The sequence below is a fragment of the Ornithorhynchus anatinus genome, chromosome 7 (assembly GCF_004115215.2).
Source record: "Ornithorhynchus anatinus isolate Pmale09 chromosome 7, mOrnAna1.pri.v4, whole genome shotgun sequence".
Lineage (NCBI taxonomy): Eukaryota > Metazoa > Chordata > Mammalia > Monotremata > Ornithorhynchidae > Ornithorhynchus > Ornithorhynchus anatinus.
This window is the reverse complement of record NC_041734.1, coordinates 56,203,350-56,226,952: the sequence shown is the minus strand read 5'-3', so window position 1 is coordinate 56,226,952 and position 23,603 is coordinate 56,203,350. Positions and strand designations below refer to the sequence as shown.

Below are 23,603 nucleotides of genomic sequence, written 5' to 3'. Positions count from 1 at the left end.
AAAAATGTTCACAGCTGCTCATCATCGGCTCAGAATGTCAAAATATTGGATTCATACTTATCCTAATGGTGCCTGACTTACCAGCAGAGATAATGTGACATGATATGTTTCCATGTATATTTAATGTGCTTCCAGGAAGAGTCTGGATTACTTCACCTGTTTTGTCCAATTTCCACATCTCTCGTTAGGTCATTTCAACTTTTCCATTGTGTTTATGTTAAGCATAAATTGAATTAAAATTTTAGGCATCACGACACAGAAATACTGTAATCATTTAACGTGAGGCAAAATAGAATACGTTATTCAAAATAGGTTAAGAAAGGTAGAAGTCTATTTTTAAAACCTTAATTGAGAGGGATGTCAGGAGGGAGCAAACACAGCAAATACAATTTAACTGTTTTATATATAAAATACAGAATCTAAAAAGGCCTTGGGTAACTGTTCAAAATGATAAAGAATTGAAAGATTATAGCCCCAATTTTGTTTGATATTATTTTTCCTTTGAAGGCTATCTTTGCTTCTGTATCACATAAAGATTTAACTTGGTTGATTTAGAATCCAATCCCTTAAAATGAGCCAAAATATGGAGTAAATGCTACAAGAAAATACAGTGCAGGCACTTTATGGAGACTAGCAGGGTTCTTCCCAAAAAGTAGGCATTATAGTAAATAGTCTTTGAAAGCCAGAGCCTTACCATTTTTCCTTTTAAATATGCGGCTTTAATTTTCTTTTAAATCCTAACATTTTACTTTCTCAAATCAACCTTTCATGTCCTTCACATCCTTGATCACTCTAAGGGTGCTTTGAGGATATCTGGGCAAATCCTCATCAGAAGCCCACCCTCAGAGACTTTGTGGCTTGGTTACTTTTAAACGGCTGAGCGGAAAGTTGCACTGTCTTCCAACTCTTTGCTTTGTTCTTGAAGGCAAGAAGGCATTCTGATACGAAACCCCTTTCCATAGTCCCTGCAGTTCTAAAACTCCAACTACTATATTTTGACTTTTTCAAAGTCATCAATCAATTGATAGTATTTATTTAGGGCTTAGCGTATGTAGAGCACCGTACTAAGCACTTAGGAGAGTATAGTACATCATAGTTGGTAGATATGTTCCCTGCCCACAAGGAGTTAGGATCCAAGTAGTTGTTCTTCAGATGTGTAGGGTGGAATCCCGAGGACTCTGCCCTTCTGTTGATCTAAGTTTCCTTGTAAATGCTATATAAAAGTACAGTAATGAATTTTGAACCTCCTAATGACCTTTGGAGAGTGCTTGCACACCATCTGGGTAGTCTCCAAATGTGAACTCAAAGCGTGTCCTACTTAAAGAAAATTAGTGTTCCCCAAATGAGGCCTTTCAGAAAGGAGGTCTCTATATTCAGGGAACCCCCAGAGCAAGTTTCACTGTAAAATCTTTAGGTGACAGGTGAGTCTGAACCCTATAACCAGGCTAGAGGTGTGATAATCCTCATATGTCTGCTGAATCTGAGGAAGAAGAGAAGTAATAATGTGGATGGGTATTGAATGCAGGTAGAACGAGGCTGTAAAATTCTATTCGAAAGCACTTAAATGAAGAGGAAAAAAACATCTGCACAGGATTCAAGGCCAAGGCCTCTCCTTTAATGAAGCTATTGTTTCGAAATCTTAGTTACCCTCTTCATGTTTTCAGGAATAAGTGAATAGTATAGTTTCTGAACTAATGAAATAAGGAAATGGGAAGCAACTTATTTTTGGAATTTTAATGCTTTAATATATTTATATTTTACTAGGTGACGTTATCGTAGACATAAATGGCAACTGTGTCCTTGGCCATACCCATGCCGATGTTGTCCAGATGTTTCAGTTGGTCCCTGTCAACCAGTATGTGAATATGACCTTGTGTCGTGGTTACCCTCTTCCTGATGACAATGAAGATCCTGTTGTAGATGTTGTTACTGCTACCCCTATCATGAATGGACAGCCAATAACCAAGGGAGAGACTTGTGTCAACAACCAGGATTTTAAACCGGGGACACTGGTTTTGGACCAGAACGGGAAACCGGGTCATGTTTTGGTCAATGGTCGGCTCAATGGCCCTGCCGACCCAAGCGAACAAAGAGTGTCTGTGGCATCCTCGGGCAGCTCCCAACCAGAACTAGTTACCATTCCTTTGATTAAAGGTCCTAAAGGTTTTGGGTTTGCGATAGCTGACAGTCCAACTGGGCAGAAAGTAAAGATGATATTGGACAGCCAGTGGTGTCATGGCCTTCAGAAAGGGGATGTAATCAAGGAGATTTACCACCAAAATGTGCAGAACTTAACACATCTCCAGGTGGTAGAGGTGCTGAAACAGTTTCCAGTAGGAGCAGAAGTACCATTGCTCATCTTGAGAGGAGGTGGGTAAAAGTGAACAGTGAAAAATGTTTTGTTTTCATGCATTTATATCTGGTAATTGCCTGTCATCTCAGATCAGTGTGTATTTTCCATGGGGCTCTGTCTGATCACTGTCAGATTGTCTTTGACTCCAGTTTCCCAATTACTAGAGATTCTAAATATGCCCTTTTCAGCCTTTATTTTTCCTCTCCAGGCATAGTTCATCTCATTGTAATTAGATTGTGATTAGAATTAAGGTACAAGAGTGTTTTTTATGAACATGCATAATGAGTGGTCATCTAATTAATCTGTCGTGCACAAACTATATAGTAGTTGTAAATAATAGCTTGTGTTTCTGAAGCCCCTTTCTGAGGTTCTAGAGAATCTCCATGAATGCTAAATTAACCGCCCAAACTCTATATGGGCAGACCTTTTCCCAGTTTTGGTCATTCGGTGAACCAGTTTCAATCATCAACAGCAACCAGAAGGTTTTTTTTCTTTCTCCAATACCTCTAACCACCTATCCACACTTTAATTGGATATATTGAAATGATTCCCATGAGGGGTACATTAGCAATTTAACTCTTGCATGTTCTCCTCTTCCCCTGGGAGTTCTTATTTTTCTTCTGAAAAAGATAATACCTCTGTTTTAATGTATAGACTTTTAATTTCATTTATTTTATCCCGTTAAGCTATCCTTTACAGTCTTTTTTTCTTGGGGTGTGTGTGTGTGTGTGTGTGTGTGTGTGTGTGTGTGTGTGAGACATCTTTTGGTATAAACCGTAGTTAAATAGGCCTGTTCAATATCTTGGTGCTTTCAGGGACAGTATCTGATCTAATAATAATTATGGTATTGGTTAAATACTTACTCTGTACCAGGCATGATCATGTATCTTCCCCCTGCATAGTTCACAGTTAGCGCTTAACAAATGTAATAACATATTTACCAAGGCAGCTGCTTGCTCTCTTACTGAACAGAATTCATTATGCGTCTAAAAAGAAAATTGCGTATCTGATTTAGTTTTCTTGATTTGGTGAGCTGCATTAATTTTCCTTTTCTGACCAACTGTTTAATCCTGTATGCATGGACCCTAAAAATCAATATTGAGTCATCACTATGTCCTACTGGCAAAAATAAAGTGAAACATATTCAATTCTATCAGAATACATGATTTCACTACCCATTTTAGAAAGATCAGGGTGACAGAATTGAGGAACGTTCTTCTGACTGGGTGCATCTGTCTGGATACAGTGCGCCACCCCATATTAGAAATAAAAGGTTCTGCACAAGTCTGATCTTGAGATAAATACTACAACCCAAGTTTGTTTTTTGTTTTTTTTAAATGGGGTTCTGGCAAAACATAACTCTATTATAGAAGAACTGGGTGTGTATTCATTTCTGCATGTGCTGGGCTGATGCTGATGGAACCTAGTGGAGACCCTACAGAGAGCAAGAAGGCTCCCAAAGAAGAGGCTGAAATGCTAACTTTTTCATTTTTCTTAAAATCGGATCTCCCTCTGCTTACCCCCAACTCTTAGTTCTTGAGCTCTAACCAGTTGGGGACAGATAGATGAGCTGAATGTGTTTACCTGGCAACTTCAGTTATATGTAACTCTAAAAATTAAAAGAATAAGACAGACAACAGAATGGCCTACCTTATACTGATGTACTTTAGAGTGGAAGAGAATTTCAACTATGGGCTTCTTTATACCTGCAAGTAGTTGAAGGAAATTCACTCACTATTGCCTTTTGTACCATCCAGAGTTATTAATAATATCCCTGCTGGTAGGCAAAATAGTGTTTGTTGGTACTCATTGTTCATGAAACTGAAAGGACATGAACTTTTTCTTCTGAAGTTTGACCTCTGCTCTTTAAATAATCTACTCAAATATATAATAATTTGTCCAGATTTTCTCAACACACCTGTTTTGATCCTCCAATACTATCTATATTTTCCACTGCACAGGTAGAAATTGAATTAAACTAAATCACTCGAGGTGATTAAGATTTTAACTAGCCATTTCTTCCCACTCTAGCATTATATGCATTATTAATAATGTTGCCAGCTGAGGCTGTGAAATATTGAGGGGATTTTTTTATACCCATTTTTCTCCTTGCCTTTCCCTCTTTGTTTCCTTCATTCATTTCCCCTTCCCACCTCATGGTTCATCCCTTCTCTTCCTCACAGTTATCTGGTTTCTCTTCCCCCTACCATCACTTGGTGTTTTTCATTTCCCTTTATTTCTCCCTCCATTGACTCCTAGGTTTTCCCTCCCCCAACTTGTTCCTTCATCCTGCTCTCCCCTCTTTCCCTTACCTCCTGTCATTCCTTTTTTTTTTTTTGGTCTCAAAGAACAAAAGAGGTAAACTACCTACTTTGTTCTCCATCCCCAAAATAAATCATTCCATTACTGCAACAAACTCATTATTGGAAGCAGAACTTTTTGAAACGGTGACCCTTTCTACCTTTGAAAACACCAAATGACCAGACGAGGCAGTGAAAACTTGAGCTGGTGGAATTTCTCTTGGGTTCTAAGTATGGAAAGAAATCTTACCACTCCTGCGTCTTTGACACCAAGTCACATAGTGGGGAACAAAAATATCCATATTTTGTAGTACTGCCAAGCCACCTAGCATCATAGATGCTGGCAAAGCCAACATGCAATCTTTGCTTCTTTTCCTTTATTTCCATCTGCCTCTGCACACCACCACTGGCTTCATGTGAAACCTGCCTTTGTTTCTGATTAGAGCCACTGTAGCCATTTTTCTCTTTGTGGATCTAGTTTTATTACACCTACGCAAATCCATGGACAAAGATGATCACTATTGTAAATATTTAGAATGTTGTTGTTTGAGAGAACCAAGTGTCTTGATCATTATACCATGCTGTACTGCTGAATAAAAGTATTCATATTCAAAAATACCACCCTGGTTTTTAAAGTTTTGTTCTTTGTTTTCTCTAGGTCCTCCTTCACCAGCTAAAATTGCCAAAGTGGTGCGTATTTAAAGCGTTTGAAATGCCAGTGTGACACTGACTATTCGGTCACCAATTATCATGTTCCTTATAATCAAGACCCTAGCAGGTTTAGGAGACTCTTAGTAATTTCCTTTTACTTCAAAAGCACAAAGGGAAGCTAAAAACCAAGAAGTTTCTGTGCTTCTTCTCCTTTAAGCAGACAATAAGATGGCATGGGTGGACTGAGTCCTGAGAAGGACACATAGTGTTGTTATCCTAACAATATAGAAAGTGTTCAAGAATCACTGGGATGTGTGTTTTCCACTGTCAGGGCAATATTAAAATTTTCAAGATTGCCTGTGTGATGGTATCCTGTGCCATTTGTTAGGATGTACAGATTAGTTTGAACTTTTTTTTATTAATACTTACTAGACTAGGAGATTGTATGCTGCATATTTAGAAACGGAACACGTTTTTTCAACAGAGTATTCAACTTTCATAGGACGTTACTTAAAAGCAACCCAAATATTTTCAAGAAAGAATAGTATTGCCTGATACAGTATTGCCTGGTATAACATTATCATTCAATACAAAAAGTATTATTCTAGTGGGAAGAGCTCGGGCCTGGATGTCAGAGGACTTGAGTTCTAATCTCAGCTCTGCCAATTGCTTGCTTTGTGACCTTGGCCAAGTCTCTGAGTCTCAGTTTCCTCAACTGTAAAATGAACATTAAATACTTGTTCTCCCTCCTCCTTAGACTGTGAGCCCCATGTGGGACAGGAACTGGGTTCAATCTGATTAATTCATATCTACCCCAGTGCTTAGAACAGTGCACACATATATATCACCATTTTTAAATGCACTCCTGTAACTAAGGAGTGTCATTGAAATATTACTATAAAATCCCATTTTGGTTATCATAGCTTTCTCATCGTATCTTAAGGAGGAAATCAGTAGCCAGGAAACAGAGTTTGTAAAAAATAAGTCTTACAAAGTCTAACAAAATTGGATGTGATTCTTGTAAGAAACTTAAGTGATTTAGCAAATATGTTAGGAAGATTAATTTATTTTTCTTGCTCTCTGAGTATGTATTTTCCACAGGGTCATTGTTGACTGGATTAATGGAAAACTAACTGAATGGAACTCAATGGGCAGGTGTTTCCTGGAGCTTTTGTCTATTCATTTGCAAACACAGTTTGCCTCCTTCCTTTTCTTCCTCCACCACCCACTTGCATCCTTTACGCAAGTCCTACCATTTCATTAAAACCAACTTTATGTAGGGCTCCTGGCCTTCGCTAAACTTGGCTTCATAAGAAAAGCGCTATCTAGTCAGAAGTAGTTATTCTTTCTCATGAGTGCTATCTGCTTCGATCCAGAAACCAACACTTTAGCTGACACAATCTATCCGGTCCTGGCACCGACTGTCATGACAACTCTGCTTTAATGTGATGAGAAGAATTCTTTGAAAGGTTGAGATTTTTTCTGTTCTGATAGAACAAGAGAAAAATATCAGGATGAGGTCTCTATTTCCCCATTTTGAATATCTGGTATAGTGCCTTGCCCTCTGGTATATGTTTGGATTGTTTTCACTGTGTCATCCTCATAACCTAGTTTGGGATTGAATATTTTTGATATTCAGTATTTTTGGAAAGAATAAACTGCTGAAAATATTCTCAATGGAAATTAATCGGGTGGAAAAGGAAAAAAAATATTACAAAGAAGCTAAATGTCCTTCTCTTTCAAAAGTCTTCTTTGATTTAAAGAGAATGGATCCCTCTAGTTTTGCTGTATCTTCAGTTATCCTCTTTTTTCCAAATTAATTGAAGTTTCAGAGATGGGGAGTGAAGAGGAAGGACAAGAGGAGCAGTCATCAGACTCATTACAAGCCAAATACCCACTATTCATCCAGTGCTCTTGACTATTTACTTTCATTTAGATGCTGCACTTCACCCAAATACCTGCAAGAATGTTATAATAGTAAATTTCTATAGGGCTGAAACACAGTTCTAACCTTAAATGAAACTCTGCTAGTAATCAAAAATAGGAATTAATGGTAGTCCTGGGTACAAATGGGAAAATGCAATGAGCAACCTATGTCATTAACCGAACTTGGCAATTATAAGTTGATGTTCATTCTAACTCGTGTTATCATTTTGATATTTATCCTGAGTTGCACCTTACTTCTCTTTCAGAAGACAGATAACCAGGATAATTTGGGAAGTTTGGAGGCCATCAGTGATTCCATCCCACAACCTATGCCTTTTCCACCCAGTATTGTTAGGTCAGGATCCCCGAAACTAGATCCTTCTGAAGTATATCTGAAGTCTAAAACTATATATGAAGACAAACGTACGTATCTGCAGGGTTTTCTTAGGAAATTTTTTTAGTAAAATGTATGTACAGATTTACATTGTGGAACGACAAAGTTCGGTAAGTGGTTCCCTAAGACTGTAATCATCATTATTATTGTCAACGGCTTTACTTGATTGCATATCCTGGTCAGACCATTTTATTAGTTCTTAGGAACATTCAGTAGGAGTTAAAGACACGGTCCCTCATTCTTTATTCTATTTATATTTTTTATTTCTATTTTACTATCCACACTTCAGAATAGTGTCACAAATAACAAGACTGATGGAGAAACAGAACTAAATCTCCTTAAAAAAAACTTGTGAAAATCCAGTAGGAAGGCAGTTCTCAAGATCAGTCTTTATTTTTGACACTAAAACATAAGCTTAGATATGGAAATTTGTCAAGTGCAGTACTAATCATTTAAGGGGACTCAGAAGTAAAATATATGATCTCTGCCCTCAAGCAGTTTACAATCTGAGGAAGACAAGTATGGCCTTACATAGTAGGAGTAAGATAGTCTACTCCTAAGTCGCAGATATAAATGGGATAATTCTACTTTTTCTTGCAATGCCTTCCCCTTCAACACAATATGAGGTGGTGATGGGAAGCTGTTCCCTGAAAAGTAAAGGCTCAGGAAGAAAACCAATAAAAGCTAAATTGCACCATTTAGTGTGTAACTGAGATATGATGCATACATCCAAACTATATAATTTGATGAAGCACGGTGAAAAAATGGTGTCCTGAATATAAACCACCATCCCCACCAAACAAAAATTAGATTTTTTCATTCTATGCCTTTTTTTTTGTTTCAATTAGCTCCAAACACAAAGGACTTGGATGTTTTCTTGCGAAAACAGGAATCAGGATTTGGCTTCAGGGTCCTCGGAGGTGATGGACCTGATCAATCTGTAAGTAGTTGCCTGGAATTTGGAAGCTCAGTAACCACTTTCTTTAAGGCCTTGCCCTCTACCCCATTTCTTTTATTATTGATTAATAAATAGACAAAGTAGCATTTGCATTAGCAGCTCAGCAGCTCCCAGACCAGCAGGGAGGATTACTGGCCTTTAGGTTGGAACCTAGATCAACGCATTGCTAAGAATTGTGTAAATGCACCCAGCTCTTTTTAAAACACCAAATGAATATAGTGAATGAGTTACTTTTATTCCTAATGTCTTTTGTTTGGCGTCAGTCTTGGGCTCTTTTTGTCTTTGTCCCAGCTGACTCTTTGGTAGCTACTTTTCTCCTCAAGGCCTATAAACCTAAGCCCTATTTATTGTAGTTACATTAGCCTCTGTGTTCAGTATACAGTTGGCACCTTCATATTATACTGCCTAGTCTTATTAGTGGATTGGCGTTAAAAGCACTGGTAATATTCAGTACTGATGAAAGACAGTTTATCTGGAAGACACACAACTAATGAGGAAAAAAAAGGAGCCTAATGCTCAGAAGATCCAAGGATTACGTTTAAATTGGGCCTTCAATATGAAAACTTGATCTGATGTGATTTTTTGCAGATTGTTTAGATTTTACAGTTGAAATGTAATTTTATCCACCCATGCCAGTCCAAGTTTGAGTGCCAAAGACCTTACTGTGTTTTAAAGGCATTCAGGGGATGTTTGCTGTGCTGTTTCATTTAAAACAAATAGCAAAACAATTTCACAGACTTGAGCAAATCTGCAATGAGATGACAGCAGGAGTGACTTTACCCTTAAAAAGCCAGACTAAATTCAGGGGGAACCTTGTATTTTGCTTCTTTGCCGTTTATTTTTAAGTGACTCAGTGGTTACATGTTTTGCTACTCATTGTTTGAGCACATCATAAAACTGAATGACCAGAAATTGAACTCTATGGTTTAAAAGAATACCACTGGCTTTTGCTACTGCTGGGGTTCATGTCTTCCTGTTGCCTTCTACTTGTTATTAGATTTGAGATCTTTTTATAGTTCTCTGAACATGATGGTTTGTGAGGACCTGTCATCCACATAGCAACAGAAATTGAACCCTGTTTTGACCAGAAGGTTCAGTAATTTGCCATTCACTATTTTGCTGTTAATGAAAAAGCTTTACTGCGTTTGCTGTACTTTTTGAGAAGAGCGTTAGATTTGGACTGTAGAGACGTAGTCTCACTGATCACATTCAACGTGATTAAAATTCTGAGAGAATGAAAATCCCATGAGGAAGGGCTGGGCCCCATACAGTGCAATAGTAGGTGAAAATTTGTAAGGTCGAGCTGTGCTTAACACTCTCCTTGTCAGTTTCTCAGGTGCTGAGGCATGGGAGTTTATATTTTTATCCAGACATTTCCAAAATTAATTCAGAACAACTTGAGAGATATCTTTCTATTGAAATTGCCCAAACTTCAAAAAAAAGAGCCTCAGCACTGGATTCTGGAGAGAGCCTAATCATCAGATTCTAATTACAACTAAGAGTGCATCATAGCATCACAAATGAACCGTGTTCAGCTCGATTAGCTCACATTTAAATGAAACAGAAAATGTTTGCCTCTACTCTACCATTGCTTTTTACTATGGTATTTGTTTAGTACCTCCCATCAGCCAAACATTCTACTAACTGCTCGGGTAGATACAGGTTAATCAGTCTGGGCCCAGTACCTGACCCATTTGGGCTCACAGTGTGAGGGAGGGAGAACAGGTATTTTATCCCCATTTTAAAGTTGAGGTCATTGAGACACAGAGAAGTTGATTTACCCAAGGACCTCCAACAGCAGGCTCTTGCCAGATCTGGGATTAGAACCTCAGTCCTCTGACTTCCAGGCCTGTGCTCTTCCACTAGGCCATGCTGCTTCTTTTTAAACACAGTAGGGAGGCCTTGTGGCAGCCACCTACTTGTGTCAATAAGAGCTTGTCCAAGTAACCTAGACAAGGTAAGAAAAACTTTCCTAATGATACCGTATAATGATTTTCATTCAGGGGCACTATCCAAGAGGAGTGCTTTACTCCATTTTAAATATGAAGTATTGCTGGTCCACATACAAATCCCACGTTTGCCTCTTCCTTCTGAGTCCAAAAAGGGCTCAATATCGAAACTAGTTTATGGTCTGAAAAAATATTGATCCTGTCTGTGTGGCAGAGGTAAGTGCTGATTGAGTTCTTTTGAGCTAAGGAGGTTTGGATATTCCAGGCTTCTCAGGAGGGAAAAGGAAAGGGATTCCAAACCTGAGTCTAAGGTAGACTTTTTAGGGTAACATGACTTGAAAAAATTGAGGGTCTTGAGGTAGAAAAGCCACTTCCTCCACAGTCAGAGGAAACAATGAGGAAGAAAGGCAACTCAGCCAAAAAAGACCCCAGGGAAGGGAGAGCAGCGGGCTTATCGCTCACTGAGGCCTGCCCAGGTCTCCGATAGACAGCTTTATGGACCTTTTATAACATTAACTCCTTCAGACAGTCTCAAAGGGATACCTCTCTCTGATGAGTTTGTGTGTCCTCTTCCCACCTTTAGAGGAATAACCATATAGTTTCTCACTTTGACTATTAGCTAAACTCAGCAGACTGGGTAAATCCAACTCACAGACTCTTCTGCTTTTTCAGATTTATATCGGAGCCATTATTCCCTTGGGAGCAGCCGAGAAAGATGGTCGGCTCCGGGCTGCAGATGAGCTATTGTGCATTGATGGAATCCCTGTTAAAGGAAAGTCGCACAAACAGGTCTTGGATCTAATGACCACTGCTGCTCGAAATGGTCATGTGCTGCTGACTGTTAGAAGGAAGATCTTCTATAAGGGTAGGTGAATTTGTCCGATCAAATCCAGCCCTGCTATGATTGTAACAGCCTCCTCATTATCAGTAAGGTCAACTTTGAAATCAAAGAATGGGGTGGGTGAAGAGGGGTAGGTGTGTGTGGGGGTGTGAGAACACACTAGACTGACAGAAACAGAGTGGGGCGGGCATATGTATGCACATCCATGAAAACTTTATGCATATGACTTTCATTTTTGAAGATGATGTTACTTTGATTTCATACCAGCCTTTTTCCATGTGGCTCAGTTTGAAATATATCCAAAGATACTTGACCGCTCTGATACCCTAGGCTTCCACCCCGGCCTGGCCTACAGTGACGTGCTGAGAGACGACAACGCCCTCAAGCACTAGCAGTATACACTTCTGGCTTCCCATTCTTCCTGACTGCTGTCACCACTTCATTGGAGAGGGTTGAGGGCGGGGAAGGGTTAGAGCAATCAGAAGAGGAAAATGCCAGCTGGGTGATGTCAGAGAGGGCTGGGGTGGCAGGAGCAGCTTTTGCTGAACCTGTTGAACCTCGGTCTGAACCTTGTCAGCCAGGGTCACACGTGTCAAGCTGAATTCTGTGACTGTGTCAATAATGTGATACTATATGTGTGAACAGGCACACTTTTTTAAAAGCTCCAAATTACTAATATGTTTTTGTAAAATGAGCCTATTATTATTAACTTAAAACATTCAAGTCATTACACCCAGTAATCATCACACAGGTTGTATTTTTGAAAAATCCTCGTTGAGAAAAACTCACCCTGTGGTACTCATCCGTTCCAACACAGTATTCTGGATCCAAACATGCTCATACTGATAGACAGACATTCCCTAATTCCCTAACAACGAGAAGCAACATGGCCTAGCGGATAGAGTCCGGGCCTGTAAGTCAGAAGGACCTGGGTTCTAATCCCCACTCCGCCACTCGTCCGCTGTGTGATTTTGGGAAAGTCAGAGGCACTTCTCTGTGCCTGTTACCTCATCTGTAAAATTGGGATTAAGGCAGTGAGACATATGTGGGACAAGGACTGTGTCCAATGTGATTACCTTGTACCTATCCCAGTGCTAAATATAGTGCCTGGCACACAGTAAGCACTTAAGAAATACCATAAAAATAAAACAAAAACAAAGCTCTAGCCAAAACACGTAGTGAAACCACGTGTCTTAGCAGAATTGAATGTACACTGTTATTGTACAGGGACTTCCCTGGGGACAGGAATAATTATCCAAGAATCAAGCCGGAGGCTAAATCAGGCAGGGATGAGGAAGACAGGGAGACTAGAGAGGAAGTTGGACAGGAAGATAAGGGAGAAAGGCAGGCAGACATGGAGAGAGCGTGTAGTGCGGTGTAATAGAGTGTGGGTCTGAGAGGCAGGAGAACTGGGTTCTAGCCCCAGCTCTATATTGCCTTGTTGTTTGACTTTGGGTAAGTCATTTAATGAACTGCCCAATCATTTTAAAGACAAATGATTCCAACCTTATACCCCACTAGAAATCCCTCGTGTAACTGGTGATTGTTTATAAAGCTCCTAAAGAGTGATTCTTTCTCACTGAATTCATTGTTTGTAACAGCATTTTACTTGGTGGTGCCCACTTTAGGAACTGTTTGTCAAATGAATATTGTTGGTTGCAGAGAAACCTCCTGAGGATGATGATGCTCAGACCTTGATCTCAACCCAGAATGGATCTCCCAGAATGAACCGAGTCGATCTCCAAGCCAGGACTCTTCCCCCAGAGGCCTATGATGTTGCCCTGCAGCGTAAAGAAAATGAAGGATTTGGCTTTGTCATCCTTACCTCCAAAAATAAACAGCCTCCTGGAGGTAAGGGTGGTTGCCTTCTTTTTTAATCTCATCTGGTAATCTTCCCTCGGAGCCTCATCCATTTTGTTGAATCTTCCAAAGGTCACCTTCTCACCAAGTGGTGAATACTGTCCTCATTCTCCAAACACTTCTTACCTTATAGATAAGGTGATGTCCCAAACAGTGTTCTCATTTCTAGCCATTAAAAATTCAGAAGAATAACTGTTAACACCATTCGTTGCCCCTATCCACTTTAAAGGTTTTGAAAGTGGGTCTAGTCCAGTGGTTAGAATATTCTGTTTTCATAGGTGAGGTTCACAGGATGATCACTCCCTGAGAGTTTTAGGATTCATCCCGGCTCCACCACCTGTCAGCTATGTGACTTTGGGCAAGTCATTTAACTTCTCGGTGCCTCAGTTCCCTCATCTGTAAAATGGGGATAAAGACTGTGAGCCTCACGTGGGACAACCTGATCACTCGGTATCTACCCCAGGACTTAGAACAGTGCTCGGCACATAGGAAGCACTTAACAAATACCAACATTATTATCATTATTATAAAGTTTAATCGGCTGTCTCCTTGCCTAGTATGCAGCCAGAATGGGTAAGGGGAGAGGACTTGAAAGGCGAGTCCTCCTCCCTCTTGTCTTGCTAAGAAGACCTTAGAGACCTACTAAGATAAGGATTCCAAAGCATGAAGTTGGTAAGTCATTGTTTCCTGGGACCCTGTCTTCATTGGGCCATTTCAAAGTGGATACTGGCAAAATGCTTCGTTGACAGCATTCATTTCCTTAACGAATTGGAAATGGGCAAGAATTGCTCTAATGGGCGTAATTTCATTCCTCTGTACAACAAATGACTGCAGCACTGTTATGGTCCTGAAAAATGCCCAATACAAGAAAATTTCAGGACTGTTACATGGTCTACTCCTCTGTTACATGGATTTTGTATCTTGGTGAGAGGCCCGTTTTAGTAGAACCACTGTGAAGCAGCTGTTTCAATAGCTACCAGGTACCCACAGGTACCAAGTAGGTACCAACTACCAGCTTGGGTGCTGCTATGAAATATATCACAGCGATCACCACCCTTGTTCCTTAATTTTCGAGAAATAAGGGTTATTTAATAATAATAACAGTGGTATTTGTTAAGCACTTACTATGTTCCAAGGGCTGTGTAAAGCTCAGGGGTAGATACAAATCAGTCAAGTCACAGTCCATGTCCCACATGGTGCTCATGGTTTAGGGAAGAGGGAGAACAGGGATTCAATCCCCATTTTACAAATGAAGAAACTAAAGCACAGAGAAATTAAATGACTTTTTCAAGATCACACAGCATGCAAGTGGCAGAGACAGGATTAGAACCCAGGTTCTCTGACTTTCTAAGCCCTTGGCCATGTTGCTTCTATAACCTGAGTTCTCTGATGGTGTGGAGATTTGCCTGGTGATCACAGGTTTCATCTTTCCCTTACTCAGGGCAGTGCCGTTTTTTTTTTTTTTTCCTAAGGTGTTCTCTGTAGTACATATCTGGCTCTGGAAGGAAACTGAAAGGGAGAGGAACTGGTGTCCTTAGGATCATGGGTAGAGAGGGACCAGTCCTCCAGTCAATCCATGGTATTTACTGAGCACTTACTCTCTGCAGAGCACTATTCTAAGAGGTTGGGAGAGTACGATACAATAGAATTGGCAGACGTGCTCCCTGTTCACAAGGAGCTTACTGTCTAGAAGGGGAGAAAGACATTAAAATAAATTTTGGGTATGTATATAAGTGCTGTGGAGCCGAGGGTGGGGTGCATATCGCGAGTGCTTCAAGGGTACAAGTCCAAAGGTGACATAGAAGGGAGAAATAGGGGAAGTAATGGCTTAGTTGGGGAAGGCCTCTTGGAGGAATGTGATTTTAATAAGGCTCTGAAGGGATATGACAGTTTCGGATCAGAGGAAGGATTTGGGCAAGGGATTGGCGGCGAGGTAGACGAGATCACGGTAAAGTGAGTAGGTTGGGGTTAGAGGAGTGAAGTGAATGGGCTGGGTTATAGTAGGAAATCAGTGAGGAAAGATCGGAAGGGAGCAAGACGATGGAGTGCTTTAAAGCCAACGGTAAGGAGTTTCTGTTTGATGCAGCGGTGGTTGGGCAACCGCTGGAGTTTTTTGAGGAGTGGGGAGATATGGACTGAACTTTTTTCAGGAAAACGATTGAGGCAACAGAGTTAAGTATGCACTGGGGAAGGGAGAATCAGGAAGCAGGGAAGTCAGCGAGGAAGCAGGTACAGGCGTCCAGGTGGGATGATGAGTGCTTGAATCAGCATAGTAGCAGTTCGTTGCTCAAGGGTCGCCAGAACTAGTCAATCTTCTAGTTGGACTACCTTCTATTCAGGGAGCTGCCCCACAGGTTTTCCAAAATGAGTCCTGGGACTGTCAGACTGACAAAGTGCTTACTGACATGTCTTCGCTTGTAGCATAAATAATCCTTGTCTCTAGGGAATTAAAAAGGTGTGGGGTAGGTTCCTTCAACAAAGGAAGAGAATGTTCTGGTGGCAGTCATGAAAAATGAATGCGTTCAGAGGAAATGTCATACAATTCAGGGTCACTGGGGTCAACCAAATAATAGGTTTGTTTGTCTGCTCCAAAATCATGTGTTCCTAAATAGACTATAAAGCTGAACCGAAGGGGGGAAGGAAGGAGAAAATACTCTACTTGAAGTGCTATTTCTAGTGTACCTTTATCAGATAGCTTTGCAACAATATGACCCAAAAAAACCCACAACTTTAAAATTTATGTGTAGTCCGTTCTCATTGGTTTCATTACTCTGGTGAGTAGCAAGGCACATTTAGAATCAGAGATAATAGAAAGCGTAGGAGAGAGGTCATTTTAAATGAAGAATTGGAAACCAAACCATTTGAAGAAAATATTACTAAATTTATTTGCAAATGTATGAAGGAGGAAAGTGCTGTGGCATTTTGATCGCAATTCCAGGTCACTGTTACTAGTTTCCATTAGCCAAAAGCAGTTGCTATGGCAACACTAGGACCAGGAGCCATCACTGATTTTGTGAAGATGAGAACAGAGCTTGGGTCAGAAAAAAGAAAGCAATTTTTAAGTGATTTCATTAGAGGTGAATTATACTGAAAGAAAATAATTATTAATGAATAGGGCTGTTTCACCTCTAATATGACCCAATAATCCAGGGCATTAATGTTTAATAACCAGTAAAAGATTAAATTTAGTGTGCGAACTGATAGTTCCATTTTCAGTCAAGCGATCAGTCATCACAGCTTTTATTGTGCATCTTCTGTGTGCAGAACACTTTAGTAAGCACCCAAGAGAGTACAGTAGCATAAATAGGCATGATCCTTGCCTTCTAAAGAGTACTAATCCCGCTTCCGCCACGTTTCTGCTGTGTTGGCTTGGGCAAGTCACTTCACTGTCGGTGCCTCAGTTCCCTCAACTGTAAAATGGGATTTAAGACTGTGAGCCCTAAGTGGGACAGGAACTGTGTCCAACCCTATTATCTTGTATATACCCCAGCTCTTAGAATAGTGCCTGGCACATAGTAAATGCTTAACAAATACCATTATTATTATTATTATTACTATTACAATGTAGTGGGGAAGACAGACTCCAAAATGAAGTACAAAGAGGAGGAAGATGAAAAAGCGGATACGTACATGCTAGTGCTTAAGTAATTGGGTTTGTAAAACATGTTCAAAACTGTGATAGGAAGTAGTTGATGCTCAGTTGATGCAAAAATCCTGAATGGGGTAGGGATGGGGGGAACAAGCTCGTTATGGACTGGAAACATGTCTGCCAACTCTATTGTATTGTACCCACCCACGTGTGTAATCCAGTACTCTGCTCATAGTAAGTGCTCAATAAATACTGTTGATGGGGATGAGAGATTTGAAATAAATCAAAGGTCCCCAGGAGCTGTGATTTCAGAAAGGCTTTGAAAATGGGGGGAGCTGTGACCTGTTGGACTTGAAATGGGAGAGAGTTCCAGGCAGCAGAGAGGGCCCGAGCAAACGGTTAATGATGGGAGAGATGAGAATATGGCACAGTAAATAGGTTAGTTTGAGAGGAATCCAGAGTACAAGAGAAGCAGTGTGGCCTAATAGGTAGAGCACGGGCCTGGAAGTCAAAAAGACCTCGGTTCTAATACTGTCTCCTTTCCTTGGGCAAGTCACTTAACTTGTCTTTGCCTTAGTTACCTCATCTGTAAATTAGGGATTAAGTATTGAGCCCCATGCAGGCCATGGACTGTGTGCAGCTATCTTCCCCACTATTTAGTACAGTGCCTGGTACATAATAAGCGTTTAACAAATACCATAAAAAGGTTGGTATGTATTGGGGGAAGAGTGGAGAAGCAGGAGGGAAATAACTTTAGAGCCATTGGTTAGGAGTCTCTGCTTGATGTAGAGAGGATTGGGTAAACCAGAGGTTTTTTTGAGACATGGGAAGACATAGGCTGCAGAATGTGTGAACTGTGGACTAGAGAGAGGAGAGACTGAAGGCAGGGAAAGCAGTAAGGAGACTAATTTAATAGTCAGGCCAGGACATGACAAATGCCTGGGCCGGTGTGGTAGTCAGGTGGTGGGGAGGAATAGGCAGATCAGAGATTGGGAAGGAAAAATGGAGATTTAGTGACATGCTGCTCATGGGGAGAATATGAGGTTGTCAAGGTTGTGGAGTTGAAAACTAGGTCGAGGAGAGGATTTGAGAGAAGATGAGAAGTTCAGTTGTGGACATTTTGAACCCGTGGCATTGGTGGGATGTCCATGTAGAGCTGTTCTGGATGTGAGAGAAAAGAGCTTGGGACTAGTGAGGTAGTTTTGGGAGTGGAAAAATATCAACCCTATTTGTTTTCAGTGAATTTTCTGTAGATACCCTCAATATGTTTCTGCTGCTCTTTATTTCAGCCATAGGCTTTTCAGATCAGAACTATAAAAAATTATTTAAGGGACTTTTAATCAGTTTAGCACCTATTTTGTGCAGAGTATGAGGCTTTTGGGGAGAGAACAATAGAATTAGTGGACATGAACCCTGCCCATGAAGAGCTTTTTTTTTTTTTTTTTTTGACCCAAAGAGAAGCAGTTTGATAAACAACAGAGAAGTGCCTTGAGAATTTCTGCCAACTTGGGTTAGGTTCAGGTTAAAGAAAAATTATAGATTATCTTTTTGGCAAATCTGGCTCTAAATTCAGCAGACCAATATAGTGTAACAGGATTTTTATGAATAAACTTTTTCTTGGCTACATATATTCCAGGTGGCTTTTTTTGAAAGTTCAGATGATGTCCTTTTATTGTTTTTCCTGGAATCCATGTACATAAGAAGAGAGAATGTTGTTACTACTGCTCAGTTCCTTTGCTTCCCTGGGAAATCTATTGACATTTCAAGAATACTTTTCTTAAAATCAGAAACTCTACTAATAATCTAAAACCCAGAATCCCCAATTCCCCTAATCGCCTAAAATTCATTTCGCTAATCGTGCCACTTAGATTCCAAGCACCAAAAATTTAGACCCTTCATAACAAAGGTTTGGGAAATGCACCAGGCCTATTAGGCGCTTACTGAGGTTTCAGTGAATCCAACAGGGTGTGGTCCTGAGCAAAAATAAGCCTCTTCTCAAGGAATCGAGAAGAGCTGTTAACTGAAGAATTCTGAACACTTTTTTCAGTGGTAAATGCTCCAAAACCAAGATAGAAATTTAGGGTTAGGTTGAGCGGGTCAAAGAGGCCTCCAATCACGGATGGGCCTATAGCAGAACCACTTCAAAGTGGCTTGGCAAATACCAAACAAGCCAACCCCTCAGGACCCCGAAGATACCTCCGTACCACTATAGTATCAGAGAAGCAGCGTGGCTCAGTGGAAAGAGCACGGGCTTGGGAGTCATAGGTCATGGGTTCGAATCCCGGCTCCTCTACTTGTCAGCTGTGTGACTGTGGGCAAGTCACTTAACTTCTCTGTGCCTCAGGTACTTCATCTGTAAAAAATGGGGATTAAGACTCTGAGCCCCATGTGGGACAACCTGATTACCCTTCATCTACCCCAGCGCTTAGAACAGTGCTGTGCACATAGTAAGCGCTTAACAAATCTCAACTCTCATCTCAACTCTCTCGCCCCCCTTTCCCTCCGCCGCTTTCGCTCCACTAACCCACAGCCCTGGATCACCTCCTCTATCCGCCTCCTATGCTCGAGCTGCTGAGCGCTGCTGGTGAAAGTCCAAGCACCAAGCTGACCTCACACACTTCAAATTTAGCCTTTCCTGCCTTAACTCTGCCCTCTCCTCCGCCAGACAAAACTTCTTCTCCTCCCTCATCGACACCCATGCCCATCATCCCCGCCAATTGTTCCGGACCTTTAACTCTCTCCTTAGGCCCCCTGTTCCTCCCCCTCCCCCATCTCTCACCCCCAATGATCTGGCCACCTACTTCATCACAAAAATCAACACAATCAGGTCTGAGCTCCCCAAAGTCACCCCTCCGCCTCTCCCCTCCCCCTCCACCAACCCTCTCCCCTACTTTTCCATCCTTCCCTGCAGTATCCTCAGAGGAGATCTCCTCCCTCCTCACAAGTGCCACCCCCTCCACCTGCGCCTTGGACCCCATTCCCTCTCACCTTATTAAAAACATCGCCCCTGCCCTCCTCCTTTCCTTAACTTCTATTTTTAACCACTCAATCTCCAATGGCTCCTTCCCCTCTGCCTTCGAACATGCCCACGTCTCCCCCATCCTAAAAAAACCCGCTCTTGACCCCACTTCCCCCTCCAGTTATCGCCCTATCTCCCTACTACCCTTCCTTTCCAAAATCCTAGAACGAGTCGTCTACAATCGCTGCTTAGAATTCCTGAACTCCCATTCTCTCCTGGACCCCCTCCAATCTGGCTTCCGTCCCCTCCACTCTACCGAGATTGCTCTCTCTGAGGTCACCCATGACCTCCTTCTTGCCAAATCCAATGGCTCCTACTCCATTCTAATCCTCCTTGACCTCTCTGCTGCCTTTGACACCGTCGACCATCCCCTCCTCCTCCATACTTTATCTCACCTTGGCTTCACGGACTCCGTCCTCTCCTGGTTCTCCTCTTATCTCTCTGGCTGGTCATTCTCGGTCTCCTTCGCAGGCGCCTCCTCCCCCTCCCATCCTTTAACTGTTGGAGTTCCTCAAGGGTCAGTTCTTGGCCCTCTTCTGTTCTCCATTTACACTCACTCCCTCGGTGAACTCATTCGCTCTCACGGCTTTGACTACCATCTCTACGCAGATGACATGCAGATCTACATCTCCGCCCCTGTCCTCTCCCCCTCCCTTCAGGCTCGCATCTCCTCCTGCCTCCAGGATGTCTCTACCTGGATGTTGGCCCGCCACCTAAAGCTCAACATGAGCAAGACTGAGCTCCTCATCTTCCCTCCCAAGCCCGGTCTTCTCCCAGACTTCCCTATCACCGTGGATGGCACGACCATCCTTCCCGTCTCTCGGGCCCGCAATCTCGGTGTCATCCTTGACTCGTCTCTCTCGTTCACCCCACACATCCTATCCATTACCGAGACCTGCCGGTTTCACCTTTACAATATCACCAAGATCCGCCCTTTCCTCTCCACCCAAACGGCTACCTTACTGCTACGGGCTCTCGTTATATCCCGGCTAGACTACTGTGTCAGCCTTCTCTCTGATCTCCCTTCCTCCTCTCTCGCTCCGCTCCAGTCTATTCTTCACTCCGCTGCCCGCCTCATCTTCCTGCAGAAACACTCTGGGCATGTCACTCCCCTTCTTAAACACCTCCAGTGGTTGCCTATCGACCTCCGCTCCAAACAAAAACTCCTCACTCTAGGCTTCAAGGCTCTACATCACCTTGCCCCTTCCTACCTCTCCTCCCTTCTTTCTTTCTACTGCCCACACCACATGCTCCGCTCCTCTGCCGCCCACCTCCTCACCGTCCCTTGGTCTCGCCTATCCCGCCGTCGACCCCTGGGCCACGTCCTCCCGCGGTCCTGGAACGCCCTCCCTCCTCACCTCTGCCAAACTAATTCTCTTCCCCTCTTCAAAACCCTACTTAAAACTCACCTCCTCTAAGAGGCCTTCCCAGACTGAGCTCCCCTTCTCCCTCTCCTCCCTCTACCGCCCCCCCTTCAGCTCTCCGCAGCTTAACCCTCTTTTCCCCCCATTTCCCTCTGCTCCTCCCCCTCTCCCTTCCCATCCCCTCAGCACTGTACTCGTCTGCTCAACTGTATATATTTTCATTACCCTATTTATTTTGTTAATGAAATGTACATCGCCTTGATTCTATTTAGTTGCCATTGTTTTTACGAGATGTTCTTCCCCTTGACTCTGTTTATTGCCATTCTTCTTGTTTGTCTGTCTCCCCCAATTAGACTGTCAACCCCTCAAAGGGCAGGGACTGTATCTGTTGCCGACTTGTTCATTCCAAGCGCTTAGTACAGTGCTCTGCACATAGTAAGCACTCAATAAATACTATTGAATGAATGAATGAATGAACAAATACCAACATTAATCAATCAAGAGTATTTATTGAGGGTGCTCACTGTGTGCAGAGGCAAAAGAACACGGTCCCTGGCTTCAAGGGCTTTTGTTCTAATGGAATTAGATGGCTTCATTTGTGCAAAAAATCAAACTCTCAATAGTATTTTTGAGCACCTATGTGCAGAAGACTTTACTAAGCACTTGAAATAGTACAGTAGAGGTTAAAAGACATATTCTTGCCCTCACGAGCATAATTATAAGAGAGCATTTAACCAAGAGCACACAGCGTAACACAGAATATGTTACTGATAGGAGGAAAGAGAGAATGCCAAGAGCGATAGGTGAATGAGTGTTTAAACGCTAGAAACCGTGTCTAATGCCCACCTCTGGATTCTTTCCCAGCACACATAGTACAGTGATCTGCATCCAGTAAGAGTTTAATAAATACTGTTGTTACTACTCGTCCTTCAGTTGTTATGTCAGAAGTGTCACAGGTGGTTGTGAGGGCTTAAATGCTGAGATGGAGGTTGGGACCCGGGAGGAGATGATGCAGTAGGGGCAATGCTTCCTAGAGGAGGTGGGATTTCGGGAGGGCTTTGAAGATGGGGAAGAGTCGAGAAGCAGCATGGCCTAGTGAGGGGACATAGGACTAAGCGTCAGGAGACCTAGGTTCTAATTCTGCCACTTTGCCACTCTGCCACTTGCCTACTTCATGACCTTGGGCAAGCCAGTTAACTCTTCTGTGTCTCCGTTTCCTCAGCTGTAAAATGGGGATACCTGTCCTCCCTCCCCCTTAGACGACAAGCCCCAAATGGGACAAGCATTCTGACTAATCAGATTATCCCATATCTACCCCAGTGCATAGCAGTATCTGACACATAGTAAGTGATTAACCGTACTTATTATCATTATTATTACTGTGATCTGACAGATTTGGAAGGAGTTACAGGCAGGAGAAAATTGCATGTGCCCGGGGTCAAAGGCAGGAGAGTCAAAAACAAAGTTAAGAGCCAAGCGAGTTTGGGAAGAGTGAAGAGTGAGAGCTGGGGTAGAGTGGGGAAAGAGCGTTAGCTGCTTAGAGAAGCAGCGTGGCCTAGCAGATGAAGCATGCAAGAAGGACCTAGATTCTGATCCCAGCTCCGTCATTTGTCTGCTGTGTGGCCTTGGGCAAGTCATTTCACTTCTCTCTGCCTCAGCTATCCCTTCTGTAATGGGGATTAATTCTGTGAGCCCAGCGTGGGACATGAACTTTGTCTAATCTTCTTAGCTCGTGTCCTCCTTAGCGCTTAGTACACTGTATAATACTTATACATTGTAAGTGCTTAACAGATACTATAAAGAAGAAAGAAGCTGGTGGTGTTCCTTAAAGACAGTGGCAGGGAATTTCTGTTGATGTGCCGAGGAGAGGATAAACATTAGAAATGTTTAAGGAGTGGAGAGGTATGGGCAGAATGACATTTTAGAGAAATGACTCGGTTGATTGAAGTATCAACTGGAGAAGGGAGAGGCTGGAGGCTGGGAGACAAGTGAGGAGGGTGATTTAATCGTCTATACATGATATGACAATTTCCTTGACTAATCAGTCAGTGCCACTGATAGAGTGCCTACAGAGTGCAAGGCACTGTACTTTGCACTAGGGAGAATACAGTAATAACAGTCACATGTTCCCTGCCCTCAAGGAGCTTACAATCTACTGGAAGAGGCAGACAAAATCTCTTTACACATAGCGGAAGCCTTAGGAAACACAGATGTAAAGCAGGAAGCAGTACAGACACATCAGGATGAAACAGCTGAACAGTAAATTAAATATACATATAAATAGGACTAGAGTAATAAATGGTATTTTTAAGCACTTACTATGCCCCAAGCCCCGTACTACAGGGTAATCAGGTCAGATGGTCAGGAGCTCACCATCTAAGGGAGAAGTGGAACGGGTA

The 23,603-nt window shown here is 42.1% G+C and overlaps 1 protein-coding gene across 6 annotated transcripts in view; it reads left to right on the top strand.

Moving 5' to 3' along the window:
* The window catches only part of MAGI3 (membrane associated guanylate kinase, WW and PDZ domain containing 3), a 165,762-nt gene that overhangs the window by 121,498 nt on the left and 20,661 nt on the right, over positions 1–23,603 (top strand). For 2 of the 6 annotated variants that reach the window (XM_029068407.2, XM_029068414.2), the window contains exons 10-15: positions 1,765–2,370; positions 5,312–5,343; positions 7,500–7,653; positions 8,473–8,564; positions 11,204–11,396; positions 13,035–13,223. In XM_029068407.2, the coding sequence (XP_028924240.1) occupies positions 1,765–2,370; positions 5,312–5,343; positions 7,500–7,653; positions 8,473–8,564; positions 11,204–11,396; positions 13,035–13,223 (1,266 nt within the window). Of the gene's footprint in view, positions 1–1,764; positions 2,371–5,311; positions 5,344–7,496; positions 7,654–8,472; positions 8,565–11,203; positions 11,397–13,034; positions 13,224–23,603 lie in introns of all 6 variants that reach the window. The other 4 variants (XM_029068408.2, XM_029068413.2, XM_029068412.2 and 1 more) reach the window with 3 other exon arrangements.